The 20,094-nt window shown below is 59.8% G+C and overlaps 2 protein-coding genes and 1 long non-coding RNA gene across 5 annotated transcripts; all 3 read left to right on the plus strand.

The window, feature by feature from the left end:
• Window positions 1-125: 125 nt before the first annotated feature.
• On the plus strand, window positions 126-13,491 carry DCAF11 (DDB1 and CUL4 associated factor 11; the record flags this gene model as incomplete). Its single annotated transcript, XM_084502064.1, has 15 exons — window positions 126-211; window positions 1,625-1,810; window positions 2,228-2,416; window positions 3,186-3,277; window positions 3,361-3,446; window positions 3,813-3,877; window positions 5,321-5,421; window positions 6,595-6,741; window positions 7,162-7,216; window positions 8,023-8,149; window positions 9,180-9,365; window positions 10,373-10,526; window positions 11,782-11,937; window positions 12,665-12,771; window positions 13,369-13,491. The coding sequence occupies 15 exons, from the start codon at window positions 126-128 to the stop codon at window positions 13,471-13,473; spliced, it is 1,842 nt and encodes a 613-aa protein (XP_084358190.1). The 3' UTR covers window positions 13,474-13,491.
• Window positions 13,492-14,327: 836 nt separating this feature from the next.
• Window positions 14,328-17,038, plus strand: LOC311426016 (uncharacterized protein). Of its 2 annotated transcripts, XM_084502107.1 has the most exons (3): window positions 14,328-14,602; window positions 15,828-16,853; window positions 17,019-17,038. In XM_084502107.1, exons 1-3 carry the CDS (start codon window positions 14,343-14,345, stop codon window positions 17,023-17,025), a joined length of 1,293 nt encoding a protein of 430 aa, XP_084358233.1. In that variant the 5' UTR covers window positions 14,328-14,342; the 3' UTR covers window positions 17,026-17,038. The 2 variants fall into 2 exon arrangements, with proteins under 2 accessions (XP_084358233.1, XP_084358234.1); XM_084502108.1 differs by lacking the exon at window positions 17,019-17,038 and having other exon boundaries at window positions 15,828-16,874.
• Window positions 17,039-17,256: 218 nt separating this feature from the next.
• Window positions 17,257-20,037, plus strand: LOC311425978. Of its 2 annotated transcripts, none has more exons than XR_014686477.1 (2): window positions 17,257-19,664; window positions 19,778-20,037. It is a non-coding gene; the product is annotated as an uncharacterized lncRNA (long non-coding RNA). The 2 variants fall into 2 exon arrangements; XR_014686478.1 differs by having other exon boundaries at window positions 19,881-20,037.
• The last annotated feature ends 57 nt before the right edge of the window (window positions 20,038-20,094 follow it).

The raw sequence follows: 20,094 nt of genomic DNA on the forward strand, positions 1-20,094 counted from the left end.
AAAAAATGGCCACCGGGGTGTTCGGCGGCCATTTTGGGTGGTAGGAGGTCATAAAATGGTGGGCGGGCTCTTCGTTGGGCAACACAAGATGGTTGAGGTCAACGTGGTTGGCTGAACGGCGCAAGATGGTGGCCCTGGGGGTGGTGGCTACCATCTTTAGGGCGTTGGCTACCAAAATGGCCGCCGGGGTGTTCGGCGGCCATCTTGGGTGGTAGAAGGTCATCAAATGGTGGGCGGGCTCTTGGTTGGGCAACACAAGATGGTGGCCATCAAGTAGGGTGGGTGGCCATCATGAAATGGTGGCCCTGGGGGTTGTGGCTACCATTTTTGGGGGGTTGGCTACCAGAAAAATGGCCGCCGGGGTGGTTGGCGGCCATTTTGGGTGGTAGAAAGTCATAAAATGGTGGGCGGGCTCTTTGTTGACCATCTCAAGATGGTTGAGGTCAACGTGGTTGGCTGAACGGCGCAAGATGGTGGCCCTGGGGGTGGTGGCTACCATCTTTAGGGGGTTGGCTACCAAAAAAATGGCCGCCGGGATGGTTGGCGGCCATTTTGGGTGGTAGGAGGTCATCAAATGGTGGGCGGGCTCTTGGTTGGGCAACGCAAGATGGTGGCCATCAAGTTGGGTGGGTGGCCATCTTGAAATGGTGGCCCTGGGGGCGGTGGCTACCATTTTTGGGGGGTTGGCTACCAGGAAAATGGCCGCCGGGGTGCTTGGCGGCCATCTTGGATGCCTGGCGGCCATCTTGGCAGTCGGCCATCTTGGCTGGTGGCCATCTTGGCTGGTGGCCATCTTGGCTGGTAGACCTCCACCCATTGGTGGCCACCAGCTTGAGTGGCCACCATCTTGAGGGCGTTGGCTACCAGGAAGTGCCTGGCGGCCATCTTGGATGCCTGGCGGCCATCTTGGCTGGCGGCCATCTTGGCTGGTGGCCATCTTGGGAGCTTGGCGGCCATCTTGGCTTCTCGGTGGCCCCGAGGTGGTGGCCACCCATAGTGGGGGAGGGGTTGGGCGACCCGGCGGCCATCTTGGTTGCCACCTTCCCATCACGGCTGCCATCTTGTTGTCACGTGACCCTCGCTCTGCATTGCCATTGGCTGCCTGAAGTCCTGGCTTCTCCACCTGCCTCCTGATTGGCTGACGGCTCCATCCTCCCTCCTGATTGGCTGCCTGCCTCCCTATTGGCTGTGGGACGCCCCCTGGCGGCCATCTTGGCTGACGTCACTTCCTGAGTGCCTCCTCCCCCCCCCATTGGCCCAAAAACCCAGCCCCAGGCTCCCATTGGTCGCTCCCCTGACCTCATTGGCCAACCGCAGCCCCCCGTTGCCCCGCCCATGTGACCCCATCAGCCAATCCCCGCCCCCCAACGCCCCACCCCCTCCCCCAGCCAATCAGCAGCCACTTCCTGGATCCGAGCGTGCTTCCCATTGGCTGCCGCGAGCCCCGCCCCCCTCCCGCCCCTGATTGGCTGCCCTCGGGCTGACCTCGCTCCCTGCTCCCCCATTGGCTGCTTCCCCAGCCGCAAGCCCCGCCCCCGGGGGCTCAACGGAGCAATAAAACCAACCCGGAAGTGTCCCGGATGTGACGTCACCGCTGCTCTGTGCCCTTCCGCGTTCTCCCAAGGGCGCGGGCGGGGCCCCGCCCACCACGTGACCCCCTGCAGCCAATCACCGCGCGGCTCCCCTCAGCCAATCGGCACCACCCGCGCGGCGCCCAATCAGCGCGCTCCTCTCCGTCCCCGCCCCTTTTTTCCCCTTTAAGCCCCGCCCACTTCCGCCCTCGCGGCGTAAACAACCCGCGGACACCGAGGTGAGGGGAGGGGGCGGGGGCGCCTCCTGATTGGCCCAGCGGCTCCACCGCGCGCTTCCTGATTGGCTGCGTGGCGAGGGGGGGGCGGTGCCGCAGCCCCCAGCCCCACGTGGGGCCTTTAGGCGGGGTGGGGGGGCGCTGCGCGGCTTCCTATTGGCTGCCGCGGCGCGGGGGTTGCCATGGTTACCCAATGGGGGGGGGGGGAGCGCGGTTGCTATGGTTACCGGGTAGGGGCGGGGGGAGCGCGGTTGCCATGGCGACGGGGGGAGGCTGCTCTTAAAGGGGCCGCGCACAATTGGAAGGGGAAGGGGGGGGGGGGGCGGATTTTGGGGCGTTTTCCAGGAAAACCGGGGGGGGGAGGGGAAGGCTCCCGTTGCCATGGCAACCGTGGGGGTCCCCCCTTTCCCCCCCCCGCAGATGGGGTCGCGGAGCAGCAGCAGCGCGGGGGGGGAGGGGCGAAACCGCCCCCCCCACGAGGAGGAGGAAGAGGAGGAAGAGGAGGAGGAAGAGGAAGGGGGGGGGAGGGGGAGGGGGAGGGGAGGGGGGGGAGGGGGGGGGGGGGGGCGACGTGGACCTGGCCCAGGTGCTGGAGGCGCTGCTGAGGAGGTGGGAAAAGGGGGGGGGGTTGGGGTGAATTTGGGGGGTTTTGGGGTCTTTTGGGGGGATTTGGGGGGGTTTGGGGTGAATTTGGGGGGTTTTGGGGGCTTTAGGGGGGAGATGGGGAGAGATGGGGGGGTTATGGGGGGGTTACGGGGGTTATGGGGGTTTTGGGGTGAAATTGGGGGGTTTTGGGAACTTTATGGGGCATTTGGGGGGGTTATGGGGGGAGATGGGGGGGTTATGGGGGAAATTGGGGGGGCTATGGGGGGGTTATGGGGGGGGTTGGGGGGAAATTGAGGGGTTTTGGGGTCTTTTGGGGGGCTTATGGGGGTTTGGGGGGGTTATGGGGGAAATGGAGGGGTTATGGGGGGTTATGGGGGGTTATGGGGGGGTTTGGGGTGAATTTGGGGGGTTTTGGGGTCTTTATGGGGGGTTTGGGGGGGTTATGGGGGAAATTGGGGGGGCTAAAGGGGGGTTTGGGGGGATATGGGGGGGTTTGGGGTGAATTTGAGGGGTTTTGGGGTCTTTTGGGGGGCTTATGGGGGGTTTGGGGTGAATTTGGGGGGTTTTGGGGTCTTTATGGGGGATATGGGGGGGCTATGGGGGGTGTTGGGGGGGTGTGGGGGCATTTAGGGGTCCTTTGGTGGGATTTGGGCTAATTTCGGGTGATTTGGGGTCAATTTATGGGATTTTGGGCTCCCTGGGGATTTTGGGGCAAATTCAGCCATTTTTGGGGCCGCAAAGCATCTTGGGACCCCTCCCCCCTTCCTTTTAGGGGCCAGGGCCCCCCCCAGGACCCCTCGGACGATGACGACAGCGATGACGTCACTGGCGATGATGTCACTGCCACTGGCCCCACCCCCCCGGGTAACCCAGGGGGCGTGGCTTCGGGGAAGGGGTGTGGCCTGGCAGTGGCCACGCCCACTGAGTCCTTTTTCTCGTCCAATCAGCGTTGGAGGAGCACGAGCTGAGGGCGGAGCTTGAGCTGGCCGGGGGGCGGGGCTGCGAGAGGAGCCTCCCCCGGCTGATCCGGCAGGTGAGGGGTTTTGGGGCGAAAAAGGGCGATTTTGGAGCATTTTGGGTGAAAAAATGGAGTTTTAGGGGTTTGGGGGGAGAAAGGGGGTTTTGGGGGGAAAAACGGGGATTTGGGGGCATTTGGTGCGAAAAAAATGGAGTTTTGGGTTTTTTGGGGGGGAAAAAATGGGGTTTGGGGGGAAAAATGGGGATTTGGGGCATTTTGGGTGAAAAAATGGAGTTTAAGGGGGTTTGGGGTGAGGAAGAGGGTTTTGGGGGGAAAAATGGGGATTTGGGGGCATTTTGGGTGAAAAAATGGAGTTTAAGGGGTCTGGGGGGAGAAAGGTTTTTTTTTGGGCTGAAACCCTGCGATTTTGGGTCCCTGCAGCGCGAGTGGGGCCGGTGCCGGGCCGGGAGCTTCTCGGCGGGGGAGAAGGCGCGGCTGGGGGAGCAGTGAGTGGGGGAGGGGCACGTGGGAGGGGTCACGTGGGGGGGGAGGGGTCACGTGGGAGGGGGAGGGGTCATGTGGGGGGGGAGGGGTCATGTATGGGGGCGTGGGAGGGCTTGGGAGGTCATAGAGATGTTGGGTTGACCATAGAGACCTTGACCATAGAGATGGGATGACCATAGAGACATTGGGATGACCATAGAGTTGTTAACCATAGAGACCTTGACCATAGAGACATTGAGAGGACCATAGAGACATTGGGTTGACCATAGAGACGTTGGCATGACCATAGAGACATTGACCATAGAGATGTTGACCATAGAGATGTTGGGTTGACCATAGAGACGTTGGGTTGTCCATAAAGATGTTGACCATAGAGACGCTGACCATAGAGACATTGGGTTGACTATAAAGTCATTGGGTTGACCATAGAGATGTAGGGTTGACCATAGAGACGTTGAGCATAGAGTTGTTGACCATAGAGATGTTGGGAGGACCATAGAGACGCTGGGATGACCATAGAGACGTTGGGTTAACCATAAAGACATTGGGATGACCATAGAGATGTTGGGATGACCATAAAGACGTTGGGTTGACCATAGAGACGTTGACCATAGAGATATTGAGAGGACCATAGAGACATTGCGTTGACCATAGAGATATTGGCATGACCATAGAGATGTTGGTTTGACCACAGAGATGTTGGGTTGGCCATAGAGACCTTGACCATAGAGACGATGACCATAGAGATGTTGGCGTGACCATAAAGACGTTGAGTTGACCATAGAGATGTTGAACATAGAGACATTGGGTTGACCATAGAGATGTTGCAATGACCATAGCGATGTTGGGATGACCATAGAGATGTTGGGACGACCATAAAGACGTTGGGTTTACCACAGAGACGTTGGGTTGACCATAGAGACATTAGGATGACTGTAGAGCTGTTGAGAGTACCATAGAGATGTTGGCATGACCATAGAGTCGTAGGGATGACCATAGAGACGTTGGGTTGGCCATAGAGACATTGGGTTGACCATAGAGACGTTGACCATAGAGATGTTGGGAAGACCATAGAGACGTTGACCATAAAGATGTTGGGTTGACCATAGAGACGATGACCATAGAGACATTGGCTTGACCATAGAAATGTTGGGGTGACCATAGAGATGTTGGGATGACCATAGAGACGTTGGGTTGGCCATAAAGACATTGGGTTGACCATAGAGACGTGGGAATGACTATAGAGACGTTGACCATAGAGATGTTGGGTTGACCATAAAGATATTGGGTTGACCGTAGAGATGTTGACCATAGAGATATAGGGTTGACCATAGAGATGTTGGGATGACCATAGAGATGTTGGGTTGACCCCCTGGAGGCCTGGAGGTGGTGCCGGTGGGCGGGGCTTTCCGTGGCCCCACCCCCACGCTGGCCCCGCCCCCCAGCTTCCTGCCCAATCACGTGGTGGCGGTGGAGTCCTACCCGCAGAAGGCGTTCTGCGGCATCTTCTCCGACGACGGCAAGCTCTTCGTGTCCACCTGCCAAGGTTTTGGGGCGAAAAAGGGGGTTTTGGGGAAAAAACAGGGCGCAGGGGTGTAGGGAGGGGCTTTGGGGAGAAAAACGCAGGGTTTGGGGCGAGAAAAGTGAGGTTTTTTGTTGTTTTTTTGGGGGAAATGATGGGTTTGAGGTAGGAAATGGTTTTGGGGTGAAAAAGAAGGCTTTTGGGTCTTCTTAGGGGGAAAAATGGTGTTTTGGATGGAAAAGGGGAAGAAAAGGGGTATTTTGGGGCAGGAAAATTGGTAGATTTAGCAGAAAAACAGGGCTATTTGGCAGAAAAATGAATTTTGGGGTATTTCAGGCTGCAAAAAGCGGTATTTTTAGAGAAAAAGGTTGGTTTTTAGCAATTTTGGGTCAGAAGAGCAAGATTTTGGGCAACCAAACAATATTTTGATTGCAAAAAGCCCATTCTGGGCTATTTGAGAAAGAGAAAGCACTTTTTTTGATTGAAAAGGGAGGCTTTTGGGGTGTTTTGGGTGAGAAAAGCTCAATTTTGATGCGCAAAGTGCAATTTTCAGTGGGAAAATTGCCTTTTGAGCTATTTTGAGTAAGAAAAGCTGTATTTTGGCTGAGAAAAACTCTATTTTGGGTGGGAAAATTGCCTTTTGAGCTATTTTGAGCAGGAAAATCCGTATTTCGGGCTCCCAAAGTGGTAATTTGGGTGAAAAAAGCTCTATTTTAGGTGGGAAAAGTGCCAAGGGTGTATTCTGGGTGAGAAAAACAGCATTTTGGGCAGGCAGAGCTTAATTTTGATTGGGAAAATTGCCTTTTGAGCAATTTTTTGAGCAGTTTGAGGAAGAAAACCTCTATTTTGGGTGGGAAAAGCTCAACTTTGAGTCAGAAACATGCATTTTGGCGTATTTTGGGTGGGAAAATGCCGATTTCAGGCAAATGAAGTGGCATTTTGACTGGAAAAGGTGCATTTTGGGTTATTTTGGGTGAGAAAAACTCCATTTCGCGTGGGAAAAGCTCAACTCTGAGTCAGAAAAGTGCATTTTGGCGTATTTTGGGCAGGAATATCCCGATTTCGGGCGCACGAAGCGGCGTTTCGCTGGGGAAAAAGCAGCATTTTTGGGGATTTTGGGGAATTTGGGGGGATTTGGGGATTTTGGGGAGGGATTTGGGGATTTTGGGGGGTTTTCCGTGACCAGCAGTGCCACAGACCAGACCCTGCGGGTGTACACGTGCCGGGGCCAGGCCCTGCGGCTGCTGCGGTCGACGCGGGGCCGCGACGTTGGTTGGAGCATCTTGGACGTGGCCTTCAGCCCCGACGCCTCCCAGTGCCTCTACTCCAGCTGGTCCGACTACAGTGAGCGAGGGGCGGGGCTTGGGGGAGTGGGCGGGGCTTGGGGAAAAGGGGCGGGGCTTGGGGAAGGGGGTGGAGCTTGGTGGTAGAGCTCAAGACCCAACGCCGTTGACCGTCTTGCGTTGGGTCAAGGCTAGGGGGAGGGGCTTATGGAAAGGGGGCGGGGCTTGATGGAAGGGGAGGGGCTTGGGGGAGTGGGAGGGGCTTAGGGAAGTGGGCGTGGCTTTGGGAAAATGGGCGGGGCTTGGGGAAAGGGGTGGAGCTTGGTGGTAGACCAATGGTAGACCCAACGCCGTTGACCTTGTGCTTGGGCAATGTGGAGGCTGGGGGGCGTGGCTTATGGGCAGGAGGAGGTGGGGATAAATAGTAAAGGGGGCGTGGCTAAACGTGCCCCGCCCACTTCTGGCCCCTCCCTTTCCCCAGTCCACGTCTACGACATCTACGGGGACGGAGACAACCACACAGCGCTCGACCTCAGGTGGGCCCAGGGGCGGGGTGGAGGCCCCTGGAGGTCCATGGGTCAAGGTGGAGGTCAAAAGGTCAAGTTGGAGGTCAAGGGGTCAAGTTGGAGGTCAGGGGTCAAGTTGGAGGTCAAGGGGTCAAGATGGAGGTCAAGGGGTCAAGATGGAGGTCAAGGGGTCAAGGTAGAGGTCAATAGGTCAAGGTGGAGGTCAAGGGGTCAAGATGGAGGTCAGGGGGTCAAGTTGGAGGTCAAGGGGTCAAGATGGAGGTCAAGGGGTCAAATTGGAGGTCAATGGGGCGGGTTGGAGGCCCAAGGAGGTCCCTGGAGGTCCCTGGAGGTCCATGGGGAGGCCTGGAGGACTTATGGGGCGGTCTGGAGGACTTATGGGACAGTCTGGAGGTCCATGGGGTGGCCTGGAGGACTTATGGGGCGGTCTGGAGGACTTATGGGCGGCCTGGAGGTCCATGGGGCGGCCTGGAGGACTTATGGGGTGGCCTGGAGGACTTACGGGGCGGCCTGGAGGACTTATGGGACAGTCTGGAGGTCCATGGGGTGGCCTGGAGGACTTATGGGGCGGTCTGGAGGACTTATGGGCGGCCTGGAGGTCCATGGGGCGGCCTGGAGGACTTATGGGGTGGCCTGGAGGACTTACGGGGCGGCCTGGAGGACTTATGGGACAGTCTGGAGGTCCATGGGGTGGCCTGGAGGACTTATGGGGCGGTCTGGAGGACTTATGGGGTGGCCTGGAGGTCCATGGGGTGGCCTGGAGGACCTGGAGGACTTATGGGGCGGCCTGGAGGACTTATGGGGCCGCCCCACAGGCCGGAGGAGCGCCGCTTCGCCGTCTTCTCGCTGGCGGTGGGGCCGGACGGGCGCGAGGTCCTGGGGGGCGCCAACGACGGCTGCGTCTACGTCTACGACCGCGAGGTCCAGCGCCGCGTCCTACGGGTCAGCCCCACGGCCGGGGGGCGGGGTTGTGGGGCGGGGTGGCCCCATAGATCGCCCGGTGGCCCCGTAGATGGTTATGGGGTCATGGTGGCCCCATAGAGGGTTATGGGGTCATGGTGGCCCCATAGATCATCAGTTGGCCTCATAGATCATCTGGTGGCCCCATAGATGGTTATGGGGTCATGGTGACCCCATAGAGGGTTATGGGGTCCCGGTGGCCACCACAGCTCCCAGTTGGCTACTGGTGGCCCTTATGGGTGCCAGAACATCCCAGTGGGTCCCCACATACCCCAAATGTCCCCCCCGTGACCCCCAAAACCCCCCAACCCCCCCAAAAAAACAAAACAATGAAAAAAAAAACAAAAAAACAAAAAACAAATAACCCCAAAACCCCCAAAACGCCAAAAAAAACCAACAAAAAACGCCAAAAAAAAACACAGAAAACGCCAAAAATAACCAACAAAAAAACGCCAAAAAACGCCAAAAAACGCCAAAAAAACACCAAAAAACGCCAAAAAACGTCAAAAAAAGCCAAAAAACGCCAAAAAACCGCCAAAATAACGCCAAAAAACGCTAAAAAAAAGTGCCAAAAAAGCCAAAAAATACCAGAAAAAACACACACAAAAAAAACAAACGCCAGAAAACGCTAAAAAAAACGCCAAAAACCGCCAAAAAAAAGCCAAAAAAATGCCAAAAATCGCTAGAAAAACGCCATAAAACGCCAAAAAATACCAGAAAAAAAACACCAAAAAAAATCCAAAACGCCAGAAAACGCTAAAAAAAACACCCAAAACCTCCAAAAAAAACCAAAAAACGCCTAAAAACGCCAAAAAACGCTAAAAAAAAAACCAAAGATGCCAAAAAACCCTCAAGAAACCCCCAAAGACGCCAAAAAAACGCCAAAAAATGCCAAAAAAAAGCCAAAAAATGCCAAAAAAAGCCAAAAAATGCCCAAAAATCGCCAAAAAAAGCCAAAAATCGCCTAAAACTGCCAAAAACCGTCGAAAACTCCTAAAGTGCCCCCAAACAGGTCCCCGCCCACGAGGACGACGTGAACGCGGTGGCGCTGGGGGACGCCGGGGGCCACCTCCTGCTGTCGGGGGGCGACGACGCCGTCTGCCGGGCCTGGGACCGCCGCTGCCTGCGCCAGGAGCGCCCCGAACCAGTGGGGGTCCTGGCGGGGCACCGCGACGGGGTCACCTTCCTGCACCCCCGGGTGGGTGACTGGGAGGGACTGGGAGGGACTGGGAGGGGCTGGGAGGGGATTGGGAGGGACTGGGAGGGACTGGGAGGGGATTGGGGGATACTGGGAGGGACTGGGAGGGGGTTGGGAGGGGATTGGGAGGGATTGGGAGGGACTGGGAGGGACTGGGAGGGGATTTGGGGGGGATTGGGGGATACTGGGATATACTGGGAGGGGCTGGGAGGGGATATGGGGGGACTGGGAAGGACTGGGAGGGGCTGGGAGGGGCTGGGAGGGGGTATGGGGGGACTGGGAAGGACTGGGAGGGGATTGGGAGGGACTGGGAGGGGATTGGGAGGGGATTGGGGGGGACTGGGAGGGGATTGGGGGATACTGGGAGGGACTGGGAGGGACTGGGAGGGGATATGGGGTTCTATTGACCATGATGACCCCAATCTTGATATTTTTCACCCCATTGACCCCAATCTTGATATTTTTCACCCCGTTGACCCCAAACTTGCCGTTCCTCATGGTTCTACCACCCTTGATGACCCCAATCTTGACGTTCTTCACCCCGTTGACCCCAATCTTGATGTTTTTCACCCCAACGACCCCAACCTTGACATTCCTCACCCCATTGACCCCAACCTTGACGTTCCTCACCCCATTGACCCCAATCTTGATGTTTTTCACCCCATTGACCCCAAATATGACGTTCCTCACCCCATTGACCTCAAATATGACGTTCTTCACCCCATTGACCTCAAATATGATGTTCTTCACCCCATTGACCCCAATCTTGACATTTTTCACCCCATTGACCCCAATCTTGATATTTTTCACCCCGTTGACCCCAAAAATGCCGTTCCTCACCCCGTTGACCCCAAACTTGCCGTTCCTCACCCCGTTGACCCCAAACTTGCTGTTCCTCACCCCGTTGACCCCAAACTTGCCGTTTTCCGCCCCGTTGACCCCAAACTTGCCGTCCCTCGCCCCCGATGACCTCGCCCGTGACGTCACCGCCCCGTCCCCTCCTATAGGGTGACGGGCGCTACCTGGTGACCAACTCCAAGGACCAGACGGCCAAACTCTGGGACCTGCGGCGCCCGGCGGGGCCGGGGGGCTTGGCGGCCGCCCGGCGCGCCGTGGCCCGGCAGAGTTGGGATTACCGCTGGCAACGCGCCCCGCGCCGGGGTGAGATGTGGGGCCGGGGGGTTATGGGGTGGTTTTGGGGTCAGGGGGGGTTATGGGGTGGTTGGGGTTGGTTATGGGGTGGTTATGGGTCATTATGGGGTGGTTATGGGTCACTATGGGGTGGTTTGGGGTGGTTATGGGGTGGTTATGGGTCACTATGGGGTGGTTATGGGGTGGTTGGGGTGGTTATGGGGTCAGGGGGGGTTATGGGGTGGTTGGGGGTCATTATGGGGTGGTTATGGGTCATTATGGGGTGGTTGGGGGTCACTATAGGGTGGTTATGGGTCATTATGGGGTGGTTTGGGGTGGTTGGGGTGGTTATGGGGTCAGGGGGGGTTATGGGGTGGTTATGGGTCATTATGGGGGGGTTTGGGGTGGTTATGGGTCACTATGGGGTGGTTGGAGGTGGTTATGGGGTGCTTTGGGGTGGTTATGGGGTGGTTATGGGTCACTATGGGCTGGCAACGCGCCCCGCGCCGGGGTGAGATGTGGGGCCGGGGGGTTATGGGGTGGTTGTGGGGTCAGGGGGGGTTATGGGGTGGTTGGGGGTCACTATGGGGTGGTTATGGGTCACTATGGGGGGGTTTGGGGTGGTTATGGGGTGCATGGGGGGCTCTATGGGGTCATTATGGGTCCTATGGGTCCTATGGGGTCTCTATGGGGTCTATGGAGTCTATGGGGTCTATGGGGCCCTATAGGTCCCTATAGGTCCTTATGGGGTCTATGGGGTCTATGGGTCCCTATAGGGCTCTATGGGGTGTCTATGGGGTCTATGGGGTCCATGGGGTCTCTATGGATCCCTATGGGGTCTATGGGTTCCTATGGGTCCTATGGGTCCTATGGGGTCTCTATAGGGTCTATGGGGTCTATGGCTCCCTATGGGGTCTATAGGGTCTATGGGGTTCCTATAGGTCCCTATGGGTCCTATGGGGCCCTATAGGTCCCTATGGGTCCTATGGGGCCCTATAGGGTCTATGGGGTCCTATGGGTCCTATGGGGTCTCTATAGGGTCTAGGGGGTCTATGGGGTCTATAGGGTGCTATGGGGCCCTATAGGGCTCTATGGGTCCCTATGGGGTCTATGGGGTCTCTATGGGGTCTATGGGGCCCTATGGGTCCTGTGGGGCCCTATAGGTCTTTATGGGGTCTCTATGGGGTCTATGGGTCCTATGGCTCCCTATGGGTCCCTATGGGGTCTGTGGGCCCCCCCCAGGCCCCGCCCCCTTTCCCTTAGCCCCTCCCCCTTTTCCCGGTAGCCATGGCGACGGCGCCGCTGCCGGGGGACAGCTCCCTGCTGACGTACCGGGGCCACGCGGTGCTGCACACGCTGATTCGCTGCCGCCTGGCCCCGCCCCCCGGCCCAGGGGGCGGGCTCTACCTGGGCACCGGCTGCGCCTCGGGGGCGGTGCTGGGTGAGGAGGGGGCGGGGCCTGAAAGGGGGGGGGGGGCGTGGTCTGGAGGGGGGTGGGGCTTAAGGGGGTGTGGCCTCAGGGGGTGGAGCCCCAGGTAGCGTGGCCTAAAAGGGGCGTGGTCTAAAAGGTGGTGTGGTCTGGAGGGGGCGGAGCCACAGGGGGCGTGGCTTAAAGGGGGTGGAGCTTCAGGGGGGCGTGGACTCAAGGGGGTGGAGCTTCAGGGGTGGAGCTCAAGGGGGCGTGGTCTAAAGGGGGCGTGGCTAGAGGCTGGGGGCGTGGCCTAAAGGTTGGGGGCAGGGCTTAGCTTCAAATGAATGGGCTGGGAGGGGGCAAATCGAAAGGGGCGTGGTTTAACGGAGAGGGCGAGGCTTAAAGGAAGGGGCGTGGCCTACAGGAGGGGCGTGGCTTATAGGAGGGGGGCGTGGCTTAACGGCTGGGGGCGGGGCTTAGCTCCAATTGAATGTGTAGGGGCAAATTGAAAGGGGCAAGGTTTAACGAAAGGGGCGTGGCTTAATGGAGTGGGCGTGGCCAAACCCGGGGGCGTGGTTAGAGCCTGGGGGCGTGGCCTAAAGGCTGGGGGCGGGGCTTAAAGGCCGGGGGCGGGGCTTAGCTCCAAATGAATGGGCTGGGAGGGGGGTGAATCGAAAGGGGCGTGGTTTAATGGAGGGGGGCGTGGTTTAAAGGAGGGGGCGTGGCCTCGATGACCACGCCCCCTCCCACCCCTCAGTGTACGACGTGCTGACTGGCCGGGCCGTGCGGCGGCTGGCCAATCACGGGGGCTGCGTGCGGGACGTCTGCTGGCACCCCGACGGGGGGCAGCTGGCCAGCACCTCGGTGGGCGGGGCTTAACGGGGAGGGGGGCGTGGCTTAGGGGGGCGTGGCTTAAGGGAGGGGGAGGGGCTTAAGGGACGGGGCGGGGCTAAAGGGGAAGGGGTTGGGTTAAAGGGAAGGGGCGGGGCTTAAGGGAAGGGGTTAAGGGGAGGGAGTGGGGTTTAAGGGGAAGGGGGCGGGGCTAAATGGAGGGGGCGGGGCCTAAGGGAGGGTTTAAAGGGAGGGGGCGGGGCTAAAGGGGAGGGGCGGGGCTTAAGGGGAAGGGGGGCTTACGGGAGGGGCCTAAGGGGAGGGGTTAAGGGGGAGGGGCAGGGCTTAAGGGAGGGGCGGGGCTTAAGGGAGGGGTTAAAGGGGGAGGGGGCGGGGCCTAAGGGGTGGGGTCTATGGGGTGGGGGGATCTATGGGGCATGGATCTATGGGGCTGGGATCTATGGGGCTGGGGAGTTGTGGGGCTGGGATCTATGGGGCTGGGATCTATGGGGCTGGGAAGTTGTGGGGCTGGGATCTACGGGGCTGGGATCTATGGGGCTGGGGCTCCATGGGGCTGGGCCCTATGGGGCTGGGCTCTATAGGGCACGGATCTATGGGGCTGCCCCACAGTGGGACGGGAGCGTGCGCCTCTGGGCCTACCGGGAGCCGGAGCAGGAGGACGAGGACGAGGCCGGGGGCGGCCGCCCCACAGCGCCCCTGCCCCACGGCCAATAAAAGCCCTGCGACCCCCAAGTGATGACGTCATCTGTGGGGCGGGGGGGTGGGGGGGGTGGGGGGTGGGGTTGGGGGGTGGTGGGGGGGTGTCTGCCCCATAGCTGCCCCATAGCTGCCCCACATCTCCCCATAGCTGCCCCGTAAGTCCCCCAAATCTGCCCCATAGCTGCCCCACATCTGCCCCACATCTCCCCATATTTGCCCCATAACCCCCCAAATCCCCCCCCGTAACCCTCCCTTTTCTGCCCCACATCTCCCCATATCTGCCCCATAACCCCCAAAATCTGCCCCATAAACCCCCAAATTCTGCCCCATAACTGCCCCATAGCTGCCCCACATCTGCCCCAGATCTGCCCCATAACCCCCCAAAATCCCCCCCCAAACCCCCTAAATCTGCCCCACATCTCCCCATACCAGCCCCACGTCTGCCCCACATCTCTGCATATCTGCCCCATAGCTGCCCCACATCTGCCCCATAAGCCCCTTTTCTACCCCACATCTCCCCAGATCTGCCCCATATCCACCCCATAACCCCCCAAAATAGCCCCATAACCCCCCTAAATCTGCCCCATATCCCCCTAAATCTGCCCCATAGCCGCCCCACTTCTGTCCCACATCTGCCCCATAATCTCCTGTATTTGCCCCAAAGCTGCCCCACATCTCCCCATAGCTGCCCCATAGCTGCCCCATAGCTGCCCCATAACCCCCTAAATCCCCCCCCACCCCCCTAAGACCCCCCCACCCCGCCCCACAACCCCCCTCCCACCCCCCCATGCCCTCCAGCCGCCCTTGCCCCTCCCCCCCCACCCCCCACATCCCCTCCCCCACCCCCCACCCCCCCCACCCCTCCCCCCCCCACCCCCCCAGCCATGGCGGAGGCCGCCGTGGGGCTCCGCGGGCTCTGTGGGGCAGCACTTGTGGGGCTGAGCTGGGGGGCGGCACTTGTGGGGCGCTGCTGTGGGGCGGCACTTGTGGGGCTGAGCCGGGGGGCGGCGGCGCTGCTGGGGACCCCCGGCTTCGCCCGGGCCCACGCTTTGGGGGTGGCCGCACTTGTGGGGCTGGAGCCGGCCCTGCGCCGTGGGGCTGACCCCCATGGGGTGCTGGCCTCGCCCCACAACCTGCTGGAGGCGTGAGTTGGGGGGCAGGATCTATGGGGCGGGGGTGGTTGTGGGGCTGGGGGGGTGGTTATGGGGCAAAAGGGGGTGGTTGTGGGGCTGGTTGTGGGGTTTTGGGGTGGTTATGGGGCAAAGGGAGTGGTTGTGGGTCTGGGAATCTATGGGGCTGGGAGCTATGGGGCTGGGAGCTATGGGGCAGGAGCTGTGGGGCTGGGAGCTATGGGGCTGGAGGGGGTGGTTATGGGGCAAAGGGGGTGGTTGTGGGGCTGGTTGTGGGGTTTGGGGGTGGTTATGGGGCAAAGGGGGTGGTTGTGGGGCTGGGAATCTATGGGGCTGGTGACTTATGGGGCAGGATCTATGGGGTGGGAGGTTGTGGGGCTGGGAGCTATGGGGCAGGGGAGTTATGGGGCTGGGGGGGTGGTTTTGGGGCAAAGGGAGTGGTTGTGGGGCTGGGTGTGGGGCTGGGGGGTGGTTATGGGGCTGGGATCTATGGGGCAGGAGCTATGGGGTGGGAGGTTGTGGGGCTGGGAGCTATGGGGCTGGGATCTATGGGGCTGGGGAGTTATGGGGCTGGGATCTATGGGGCAGGGGACCTATGGGGCTGGAATCTGTGGGGCTGGGGAGTGGTTATGGGGCTGGGGGCTATGGGGCAGCATGGGTGCAATGGGGGGGGCGCTATGGGGCGCTATGGGGGTTATGGGGCGATGTGGGGTTTCTGTGGGGCTCCATGGGGTTTCTATGGGGTCGCTATGGGTCTATGGGATTTCTATGGGATTTCTATGGGATTTCTATGGGATTTCTATGGGATTTCTATGGGGTCTCTATGGGTCTATGGGGTCTATGGGACTTCTATGGGGTCTATGGGTCCCTATGGGGTCTCTATGGGTCTATGGGGTCTATGGGATTTCTATGGGGTCTCTATGGGTCCCTATGGGGTCTCTATGGGGTCTATGGGGTCTATGGGTCCCTATGGGGTCTCTATGGGTCTATGGGGTCTATGGGATTTCTATGGGGTCTATGGGTCCTTATGGGGTCTCTATGGGTCTATGGGGTCTCTATGGGGTCTTTGGGATTTCTATGGGGTCTCTATGGGGTCTATGGGATTTCTATGGGGTTTCTATGGGGTCGCTATGGGTCTATGGGATTTCTATGGGGTCTATGGGTCCCTATGGGGTCTCTATGGGTCCCTATGGGGTCTATGGGGTCCCTGGGGTCTCACCCCACCTCCCCGCCCCACAGCCGCCTCGTCGCCTCGGCCGGCCGCTGGACGGCGCTGCTCTTGGGGTCCCTGCTGGTGGCCTCCCTCCCCCTGGCCCAGCCGGGGGGTGGTCGCCGGGGGGCGCTGTTGCGGGCGGCCGGCCGGCTAGCCGTGGGGGCTACCGTCATGGCCGCCGCCGCCCCCCGCCTCTTCGCCGCCCTGGAGGCCGCCGCCGGCCTCCGCCCGTCCCCCCAGGCCTTCGGCCTCGTCCTCTGCGGCCTGGGCTTGGGCGAGGAGCTGGGGGCCTTGGGGAGGCTCCTGCACCCCCCCCGGGGGGCTAGCGGGGACGCCCGGGTGGCTACCGACGGAAGGAGGGCTACTGGAGGCGACTGGGTGGCTACTGGTGGAAGGAGGGCTACCGGGGACGACTGGATGGCTAGTGATCGCAGGATGGCTACCAGAGATGACTGGGTGGCTACTGGTGGAAGGAGGGCTACTGAAGATGTCTGGATGGCTAGTGACCGCAGGATGGCTACCAGGGACGACTGGATGGCTACTGACCGCAGGATGGCTACCAGAGATGACTGGGTGGCTACCGACAGAAGGAGGGCTACTGGGGACGTGTGGATGGCTACCGACGGAAGGAGGGCTACCAGAGATGACTGGATGGCTACTGACCGCAGGCTGGCTACCAGAGATGATTGGTTGGCTACTGACCGCAGGCTGGCTACCAGGGACGACTGGTGGGCTACCGACACCAGGATGGCTACCAGGGACAACCGGGTGGCCACTGACACCCAAGTGGCCACCGAGGAGCCCAAACTGGTGGCCACCGCCCCCCTGTGCCTCCTCTTCCTCCTCAACGCCGGCCTCCTGCTGCTGTGGCAGGGGGCCCTGGTGGCCACCTTGGCTTATCGTTGCCACTGGGCCGCCAACGCGGCCGGGGCCGGCCTGGGTTGGGCCGCCTGGGCCTTGACCTACGGCCTCTGGTACCGCTGCCCCTGCTCCCCGGGGAGGCCCGGCCTGGGGTTGAGGCCTCGGGGGGTCGGGGTCGGGGTCGGGGGGGGGTGACCCTAAAATTTTTTTGGGGGGGGAATTGGGAAAATTTGGGGGAAATGCAAAAATTTGGGGGAAAATGCAAAAATTTGGGGGGGAATGCGGAAATTTGGGGGAAAATGCCAAAGTCTGGGGGGAATGGGAAGATTTGGGGGGACCCCAAAATTTATGGGGAGACCCTAAAATTTTTTGGGGGGGGATCCTAAGATTTTTTGGGGGGATCCTAAAAGCTGGGGGGGAATTGGGAAAATTTGGGGAAAATGCGAAAATTTGGGGGGAAATGCCAAAGTTTGGGGGGAATGGGAAAATTTGGGGGGACCCCAAAATTTATGGGGGAGACCCTACAATTTTTTTGGGGGGATCCTAAAACTTTTTTTGGGGGGATCCTAAAAGTTGGGGGGGAATTGGGAAAATTTGGGGAAAATGCGAAAATTTGGGGGGAAATGCCAAAGTTTGGGGGGAATGGGAAAATTTGGGGGGACCCCAAAATTTATGGGGGAGACCCTAAAATTTTTTTGGGGGTGATCCTAAAAGTTGGGGGGGAATTGGGAAAGTTTGGGGGGAATGGGAAAATTTAGGGGGGAGGCCAAAATTTATTGGGGGAGGTTGAGGGGAGGCTGTAGAACTCTACAGGGCCCCAGTAGGCTCCAGTAGGCCCCTGTAGGCCCCACTATGGCCCAGTAGGTCCCAGTAGGTCCCAGAAGACTCCAGACAGCCCCAGTAGGCGCAAGTAGGTCCCAGTAGACCCCAGTAGGCCCCAGTAGGCTCCAGTATGGCCCAGTAGGTCCCAGTGGGCACCAGTAGGCTCCAGTAGACCCCAGTAGCCCCCAGTATTCTCCAGTAGGCCCCAGTAGGTCCCAGAAGCCCCCAGTATGGCCCAGTAGATCCTACTAGACCCCAGAAGACTCCAGACAGCCCCAGTAGGCACCAGTAGGCCCCAGTAGGCCTCAGTAGGCTCCAGTAGGCCCCAGTAGGCCCCAGTATGGCCCAGTAGGTCCTACTAGACCCCAGAAGACTCCAGACAGCCCCAGTAGGCCCCAGTAGGCCTCAGTAGGCTCCAGTAGGCCCCAGTAGGTCCCAGTATGGCCCAGTAGGTCCCAGTAGGCTCCATTAGACCCCAGTATGACCAGTAGGTCCCAGTAGGCCCCAGTATAGCCCAGTAGGTCCCAGTAGGCCCCAGTAGGCTCCAGTAGGCTCCAGTAGGCCGCAGTAAGTCTCAGTAGGCCCCAGTATGGCCCAGTAGGTCCTACTAGACCCCAGTAGGCTCCAGTAGGCCCCAGTAGACCCCAGTAGACCCCAGGAGGCCCCAGTATGGCCCAGTAGATCCCACTAGACCCCAGAAGACTCCAGTCGGCCCCAGTAGGCTCCAGTAGATCCCAGTAGGCTCCAGTAGGCCTCAGTAGGCTCCAGTAGACCCCAGTAGGCACCAGTAGGCTCCTGTAGGCCCCAATAGGCCTCAGTAGGCCCTAATAGGCTTCAGTAGCCCCCAGTAGGCTCCAGTAGATCCCAGTAGACTCCAGTATGCACCAGTAGTCTCCAGTAGGCCCCAGTAGGCTCCAGTAGCCCCCAGTATGGCCCAGTAGATCCTACTAGACCCCAGAAGACTCCAGACAGCTCCAGTACGCACCAGTAGGCCCCAGTAGGCCTCAGTAGGCTCCAGTAGGCCCCAGTAGGCCCCAGTATGGCCCAGTAGGTCCTACTAGACCCCAGGAGGCTCCAGTAGACCCCAGTATGCACCAGTAGTCTCCAGTAGGCTCCTGTAGGCTCCTGTAGCCCAAGTATGCCCCAGTAGACCCCAGTAGGCCCCAGTATGGCCCAGTAGGTCCTACTAGACCCCAGTAGCCCCCAGTATGCACCAGTAGGCTCCAGCAGGCCCCAGTAGGCCCCAGTAGGCCCCAGTAGGCCCCAGTAGGCTCCTGTAGGCCTCAGTAGGCCCCAGTAGGCCTCAGTAGGCCCCAGTGGGCTCCAGTATGGCCCAGTAGGCCCCAGTAGACCCCAGTAGACTCCAGTAGGCACCAGTAGGCTCCAGTAGGCCTTAGTAGGCCCCAGTAGACCCCAGTAGACTCCAGTAGACCCCAGTAGGCCCCAGTAGACCCCAGTAGGCACCAGTAGGCTCCAGTCAGCCCCAGAAGACTCCAGTAGGCCCTAATAGGCCCCAGTAGGCTCCAGTAGATCCCAGTAGATCCCAGTAGGCTCCTGTGTGCCCCAGTAGGTCCCAGTAGATGCCAGTAGGCCCCAGTTTGTCCCAGTAGACCCCAGTAGGCCCCAGTAGACCCCAATAGACCCCAGAAGGCCCCAGTTGACCCCAGTAGGACCCCAGTAGTCTCCAGTAGACCCCAGTAGACTCCAGTAGGCCCCAGTAGGCCCCCAGTAGGCCCCAGTAGACCCCAGTAGACCGCAGTAGGCCCCAGTAGGTCCCAGTTTGTCCCAGTAGACCCCAGTAGGCCCCAGTAGACCCCAATAGACCCCAGAAGGCCCAAGTTGACCCCAGTAGGACCCCAGTAGTCTCCAGTAGACCCCAGTAGACTCCAGTAGGCCCCAGTAGGCCCCCAGTAGGCCCCATTATGCTCCAGTAGGCCCCAGTCAGCCCCACTAGGTCCCAGTTCATCCCAGTATGCCCCAGTAGCACCCAGTAGACCCCAGTAGAGGAGGGGGAGGCCCCCCAGTAGGCCCCCGTAGACCCCAGTCAGCCCCAGTAGGCCCCAGTTCATCCCAGTATGCCCCAATAGCCCCCAGTAGACCCCAGTAGACCCCAGTAGAGGGGGGGGAGGCCCCCCAGTAGACCCCATTATGCTCCAGTAGGCCCCAGTCGGCCCCAGTAGGTCCCAGTTTGTCCCAATATGCCCCAATAGCCCCCAGTAGACCCCAGTAGACCCCAGTAGGTGGGGGGGAGACCCCCCAGTAGGCCGCAGAAGACCCCAGTTGGCCCCAGTAGGTCCCAGTCCATCCCAGTATGCCCCAGTACCACCCAGTAGACACCAGTAGAGGAGGGGGAGGCCCCCTAGTAGGCCCCAGTAGACCCCAGTCAGCCCCAGTAGGTCCCAGTTCATCCCAGTATGCCCCAGTAACACCCAGTACACCCCAGTAGAGGGGGAAGGGGAGGACCCCAAATTGGGGGGGGTGGGGGAGGGGCGCTTCCGCCATCTTTGTCCCCCCCCGTCCATTTTTCCCCCAATAAAAGCCGATTTTGGGGCTGCCGAGGCGATTTTTTTTCAAGGGGGCGGGGCTAAAGGGAAGGGGGCGGGGCTAAGG

The sequence above is a fragment of the Aythya ferina genome (assembly GCF_964211825.1).
Source record: "Aythya ferina genome assembly, chromosome: 36".
NCBI lineage: Eukaryota > Metazoa > Chordata > Aves > Anseriformes > Anatidae > Aythya > Aythya ferina.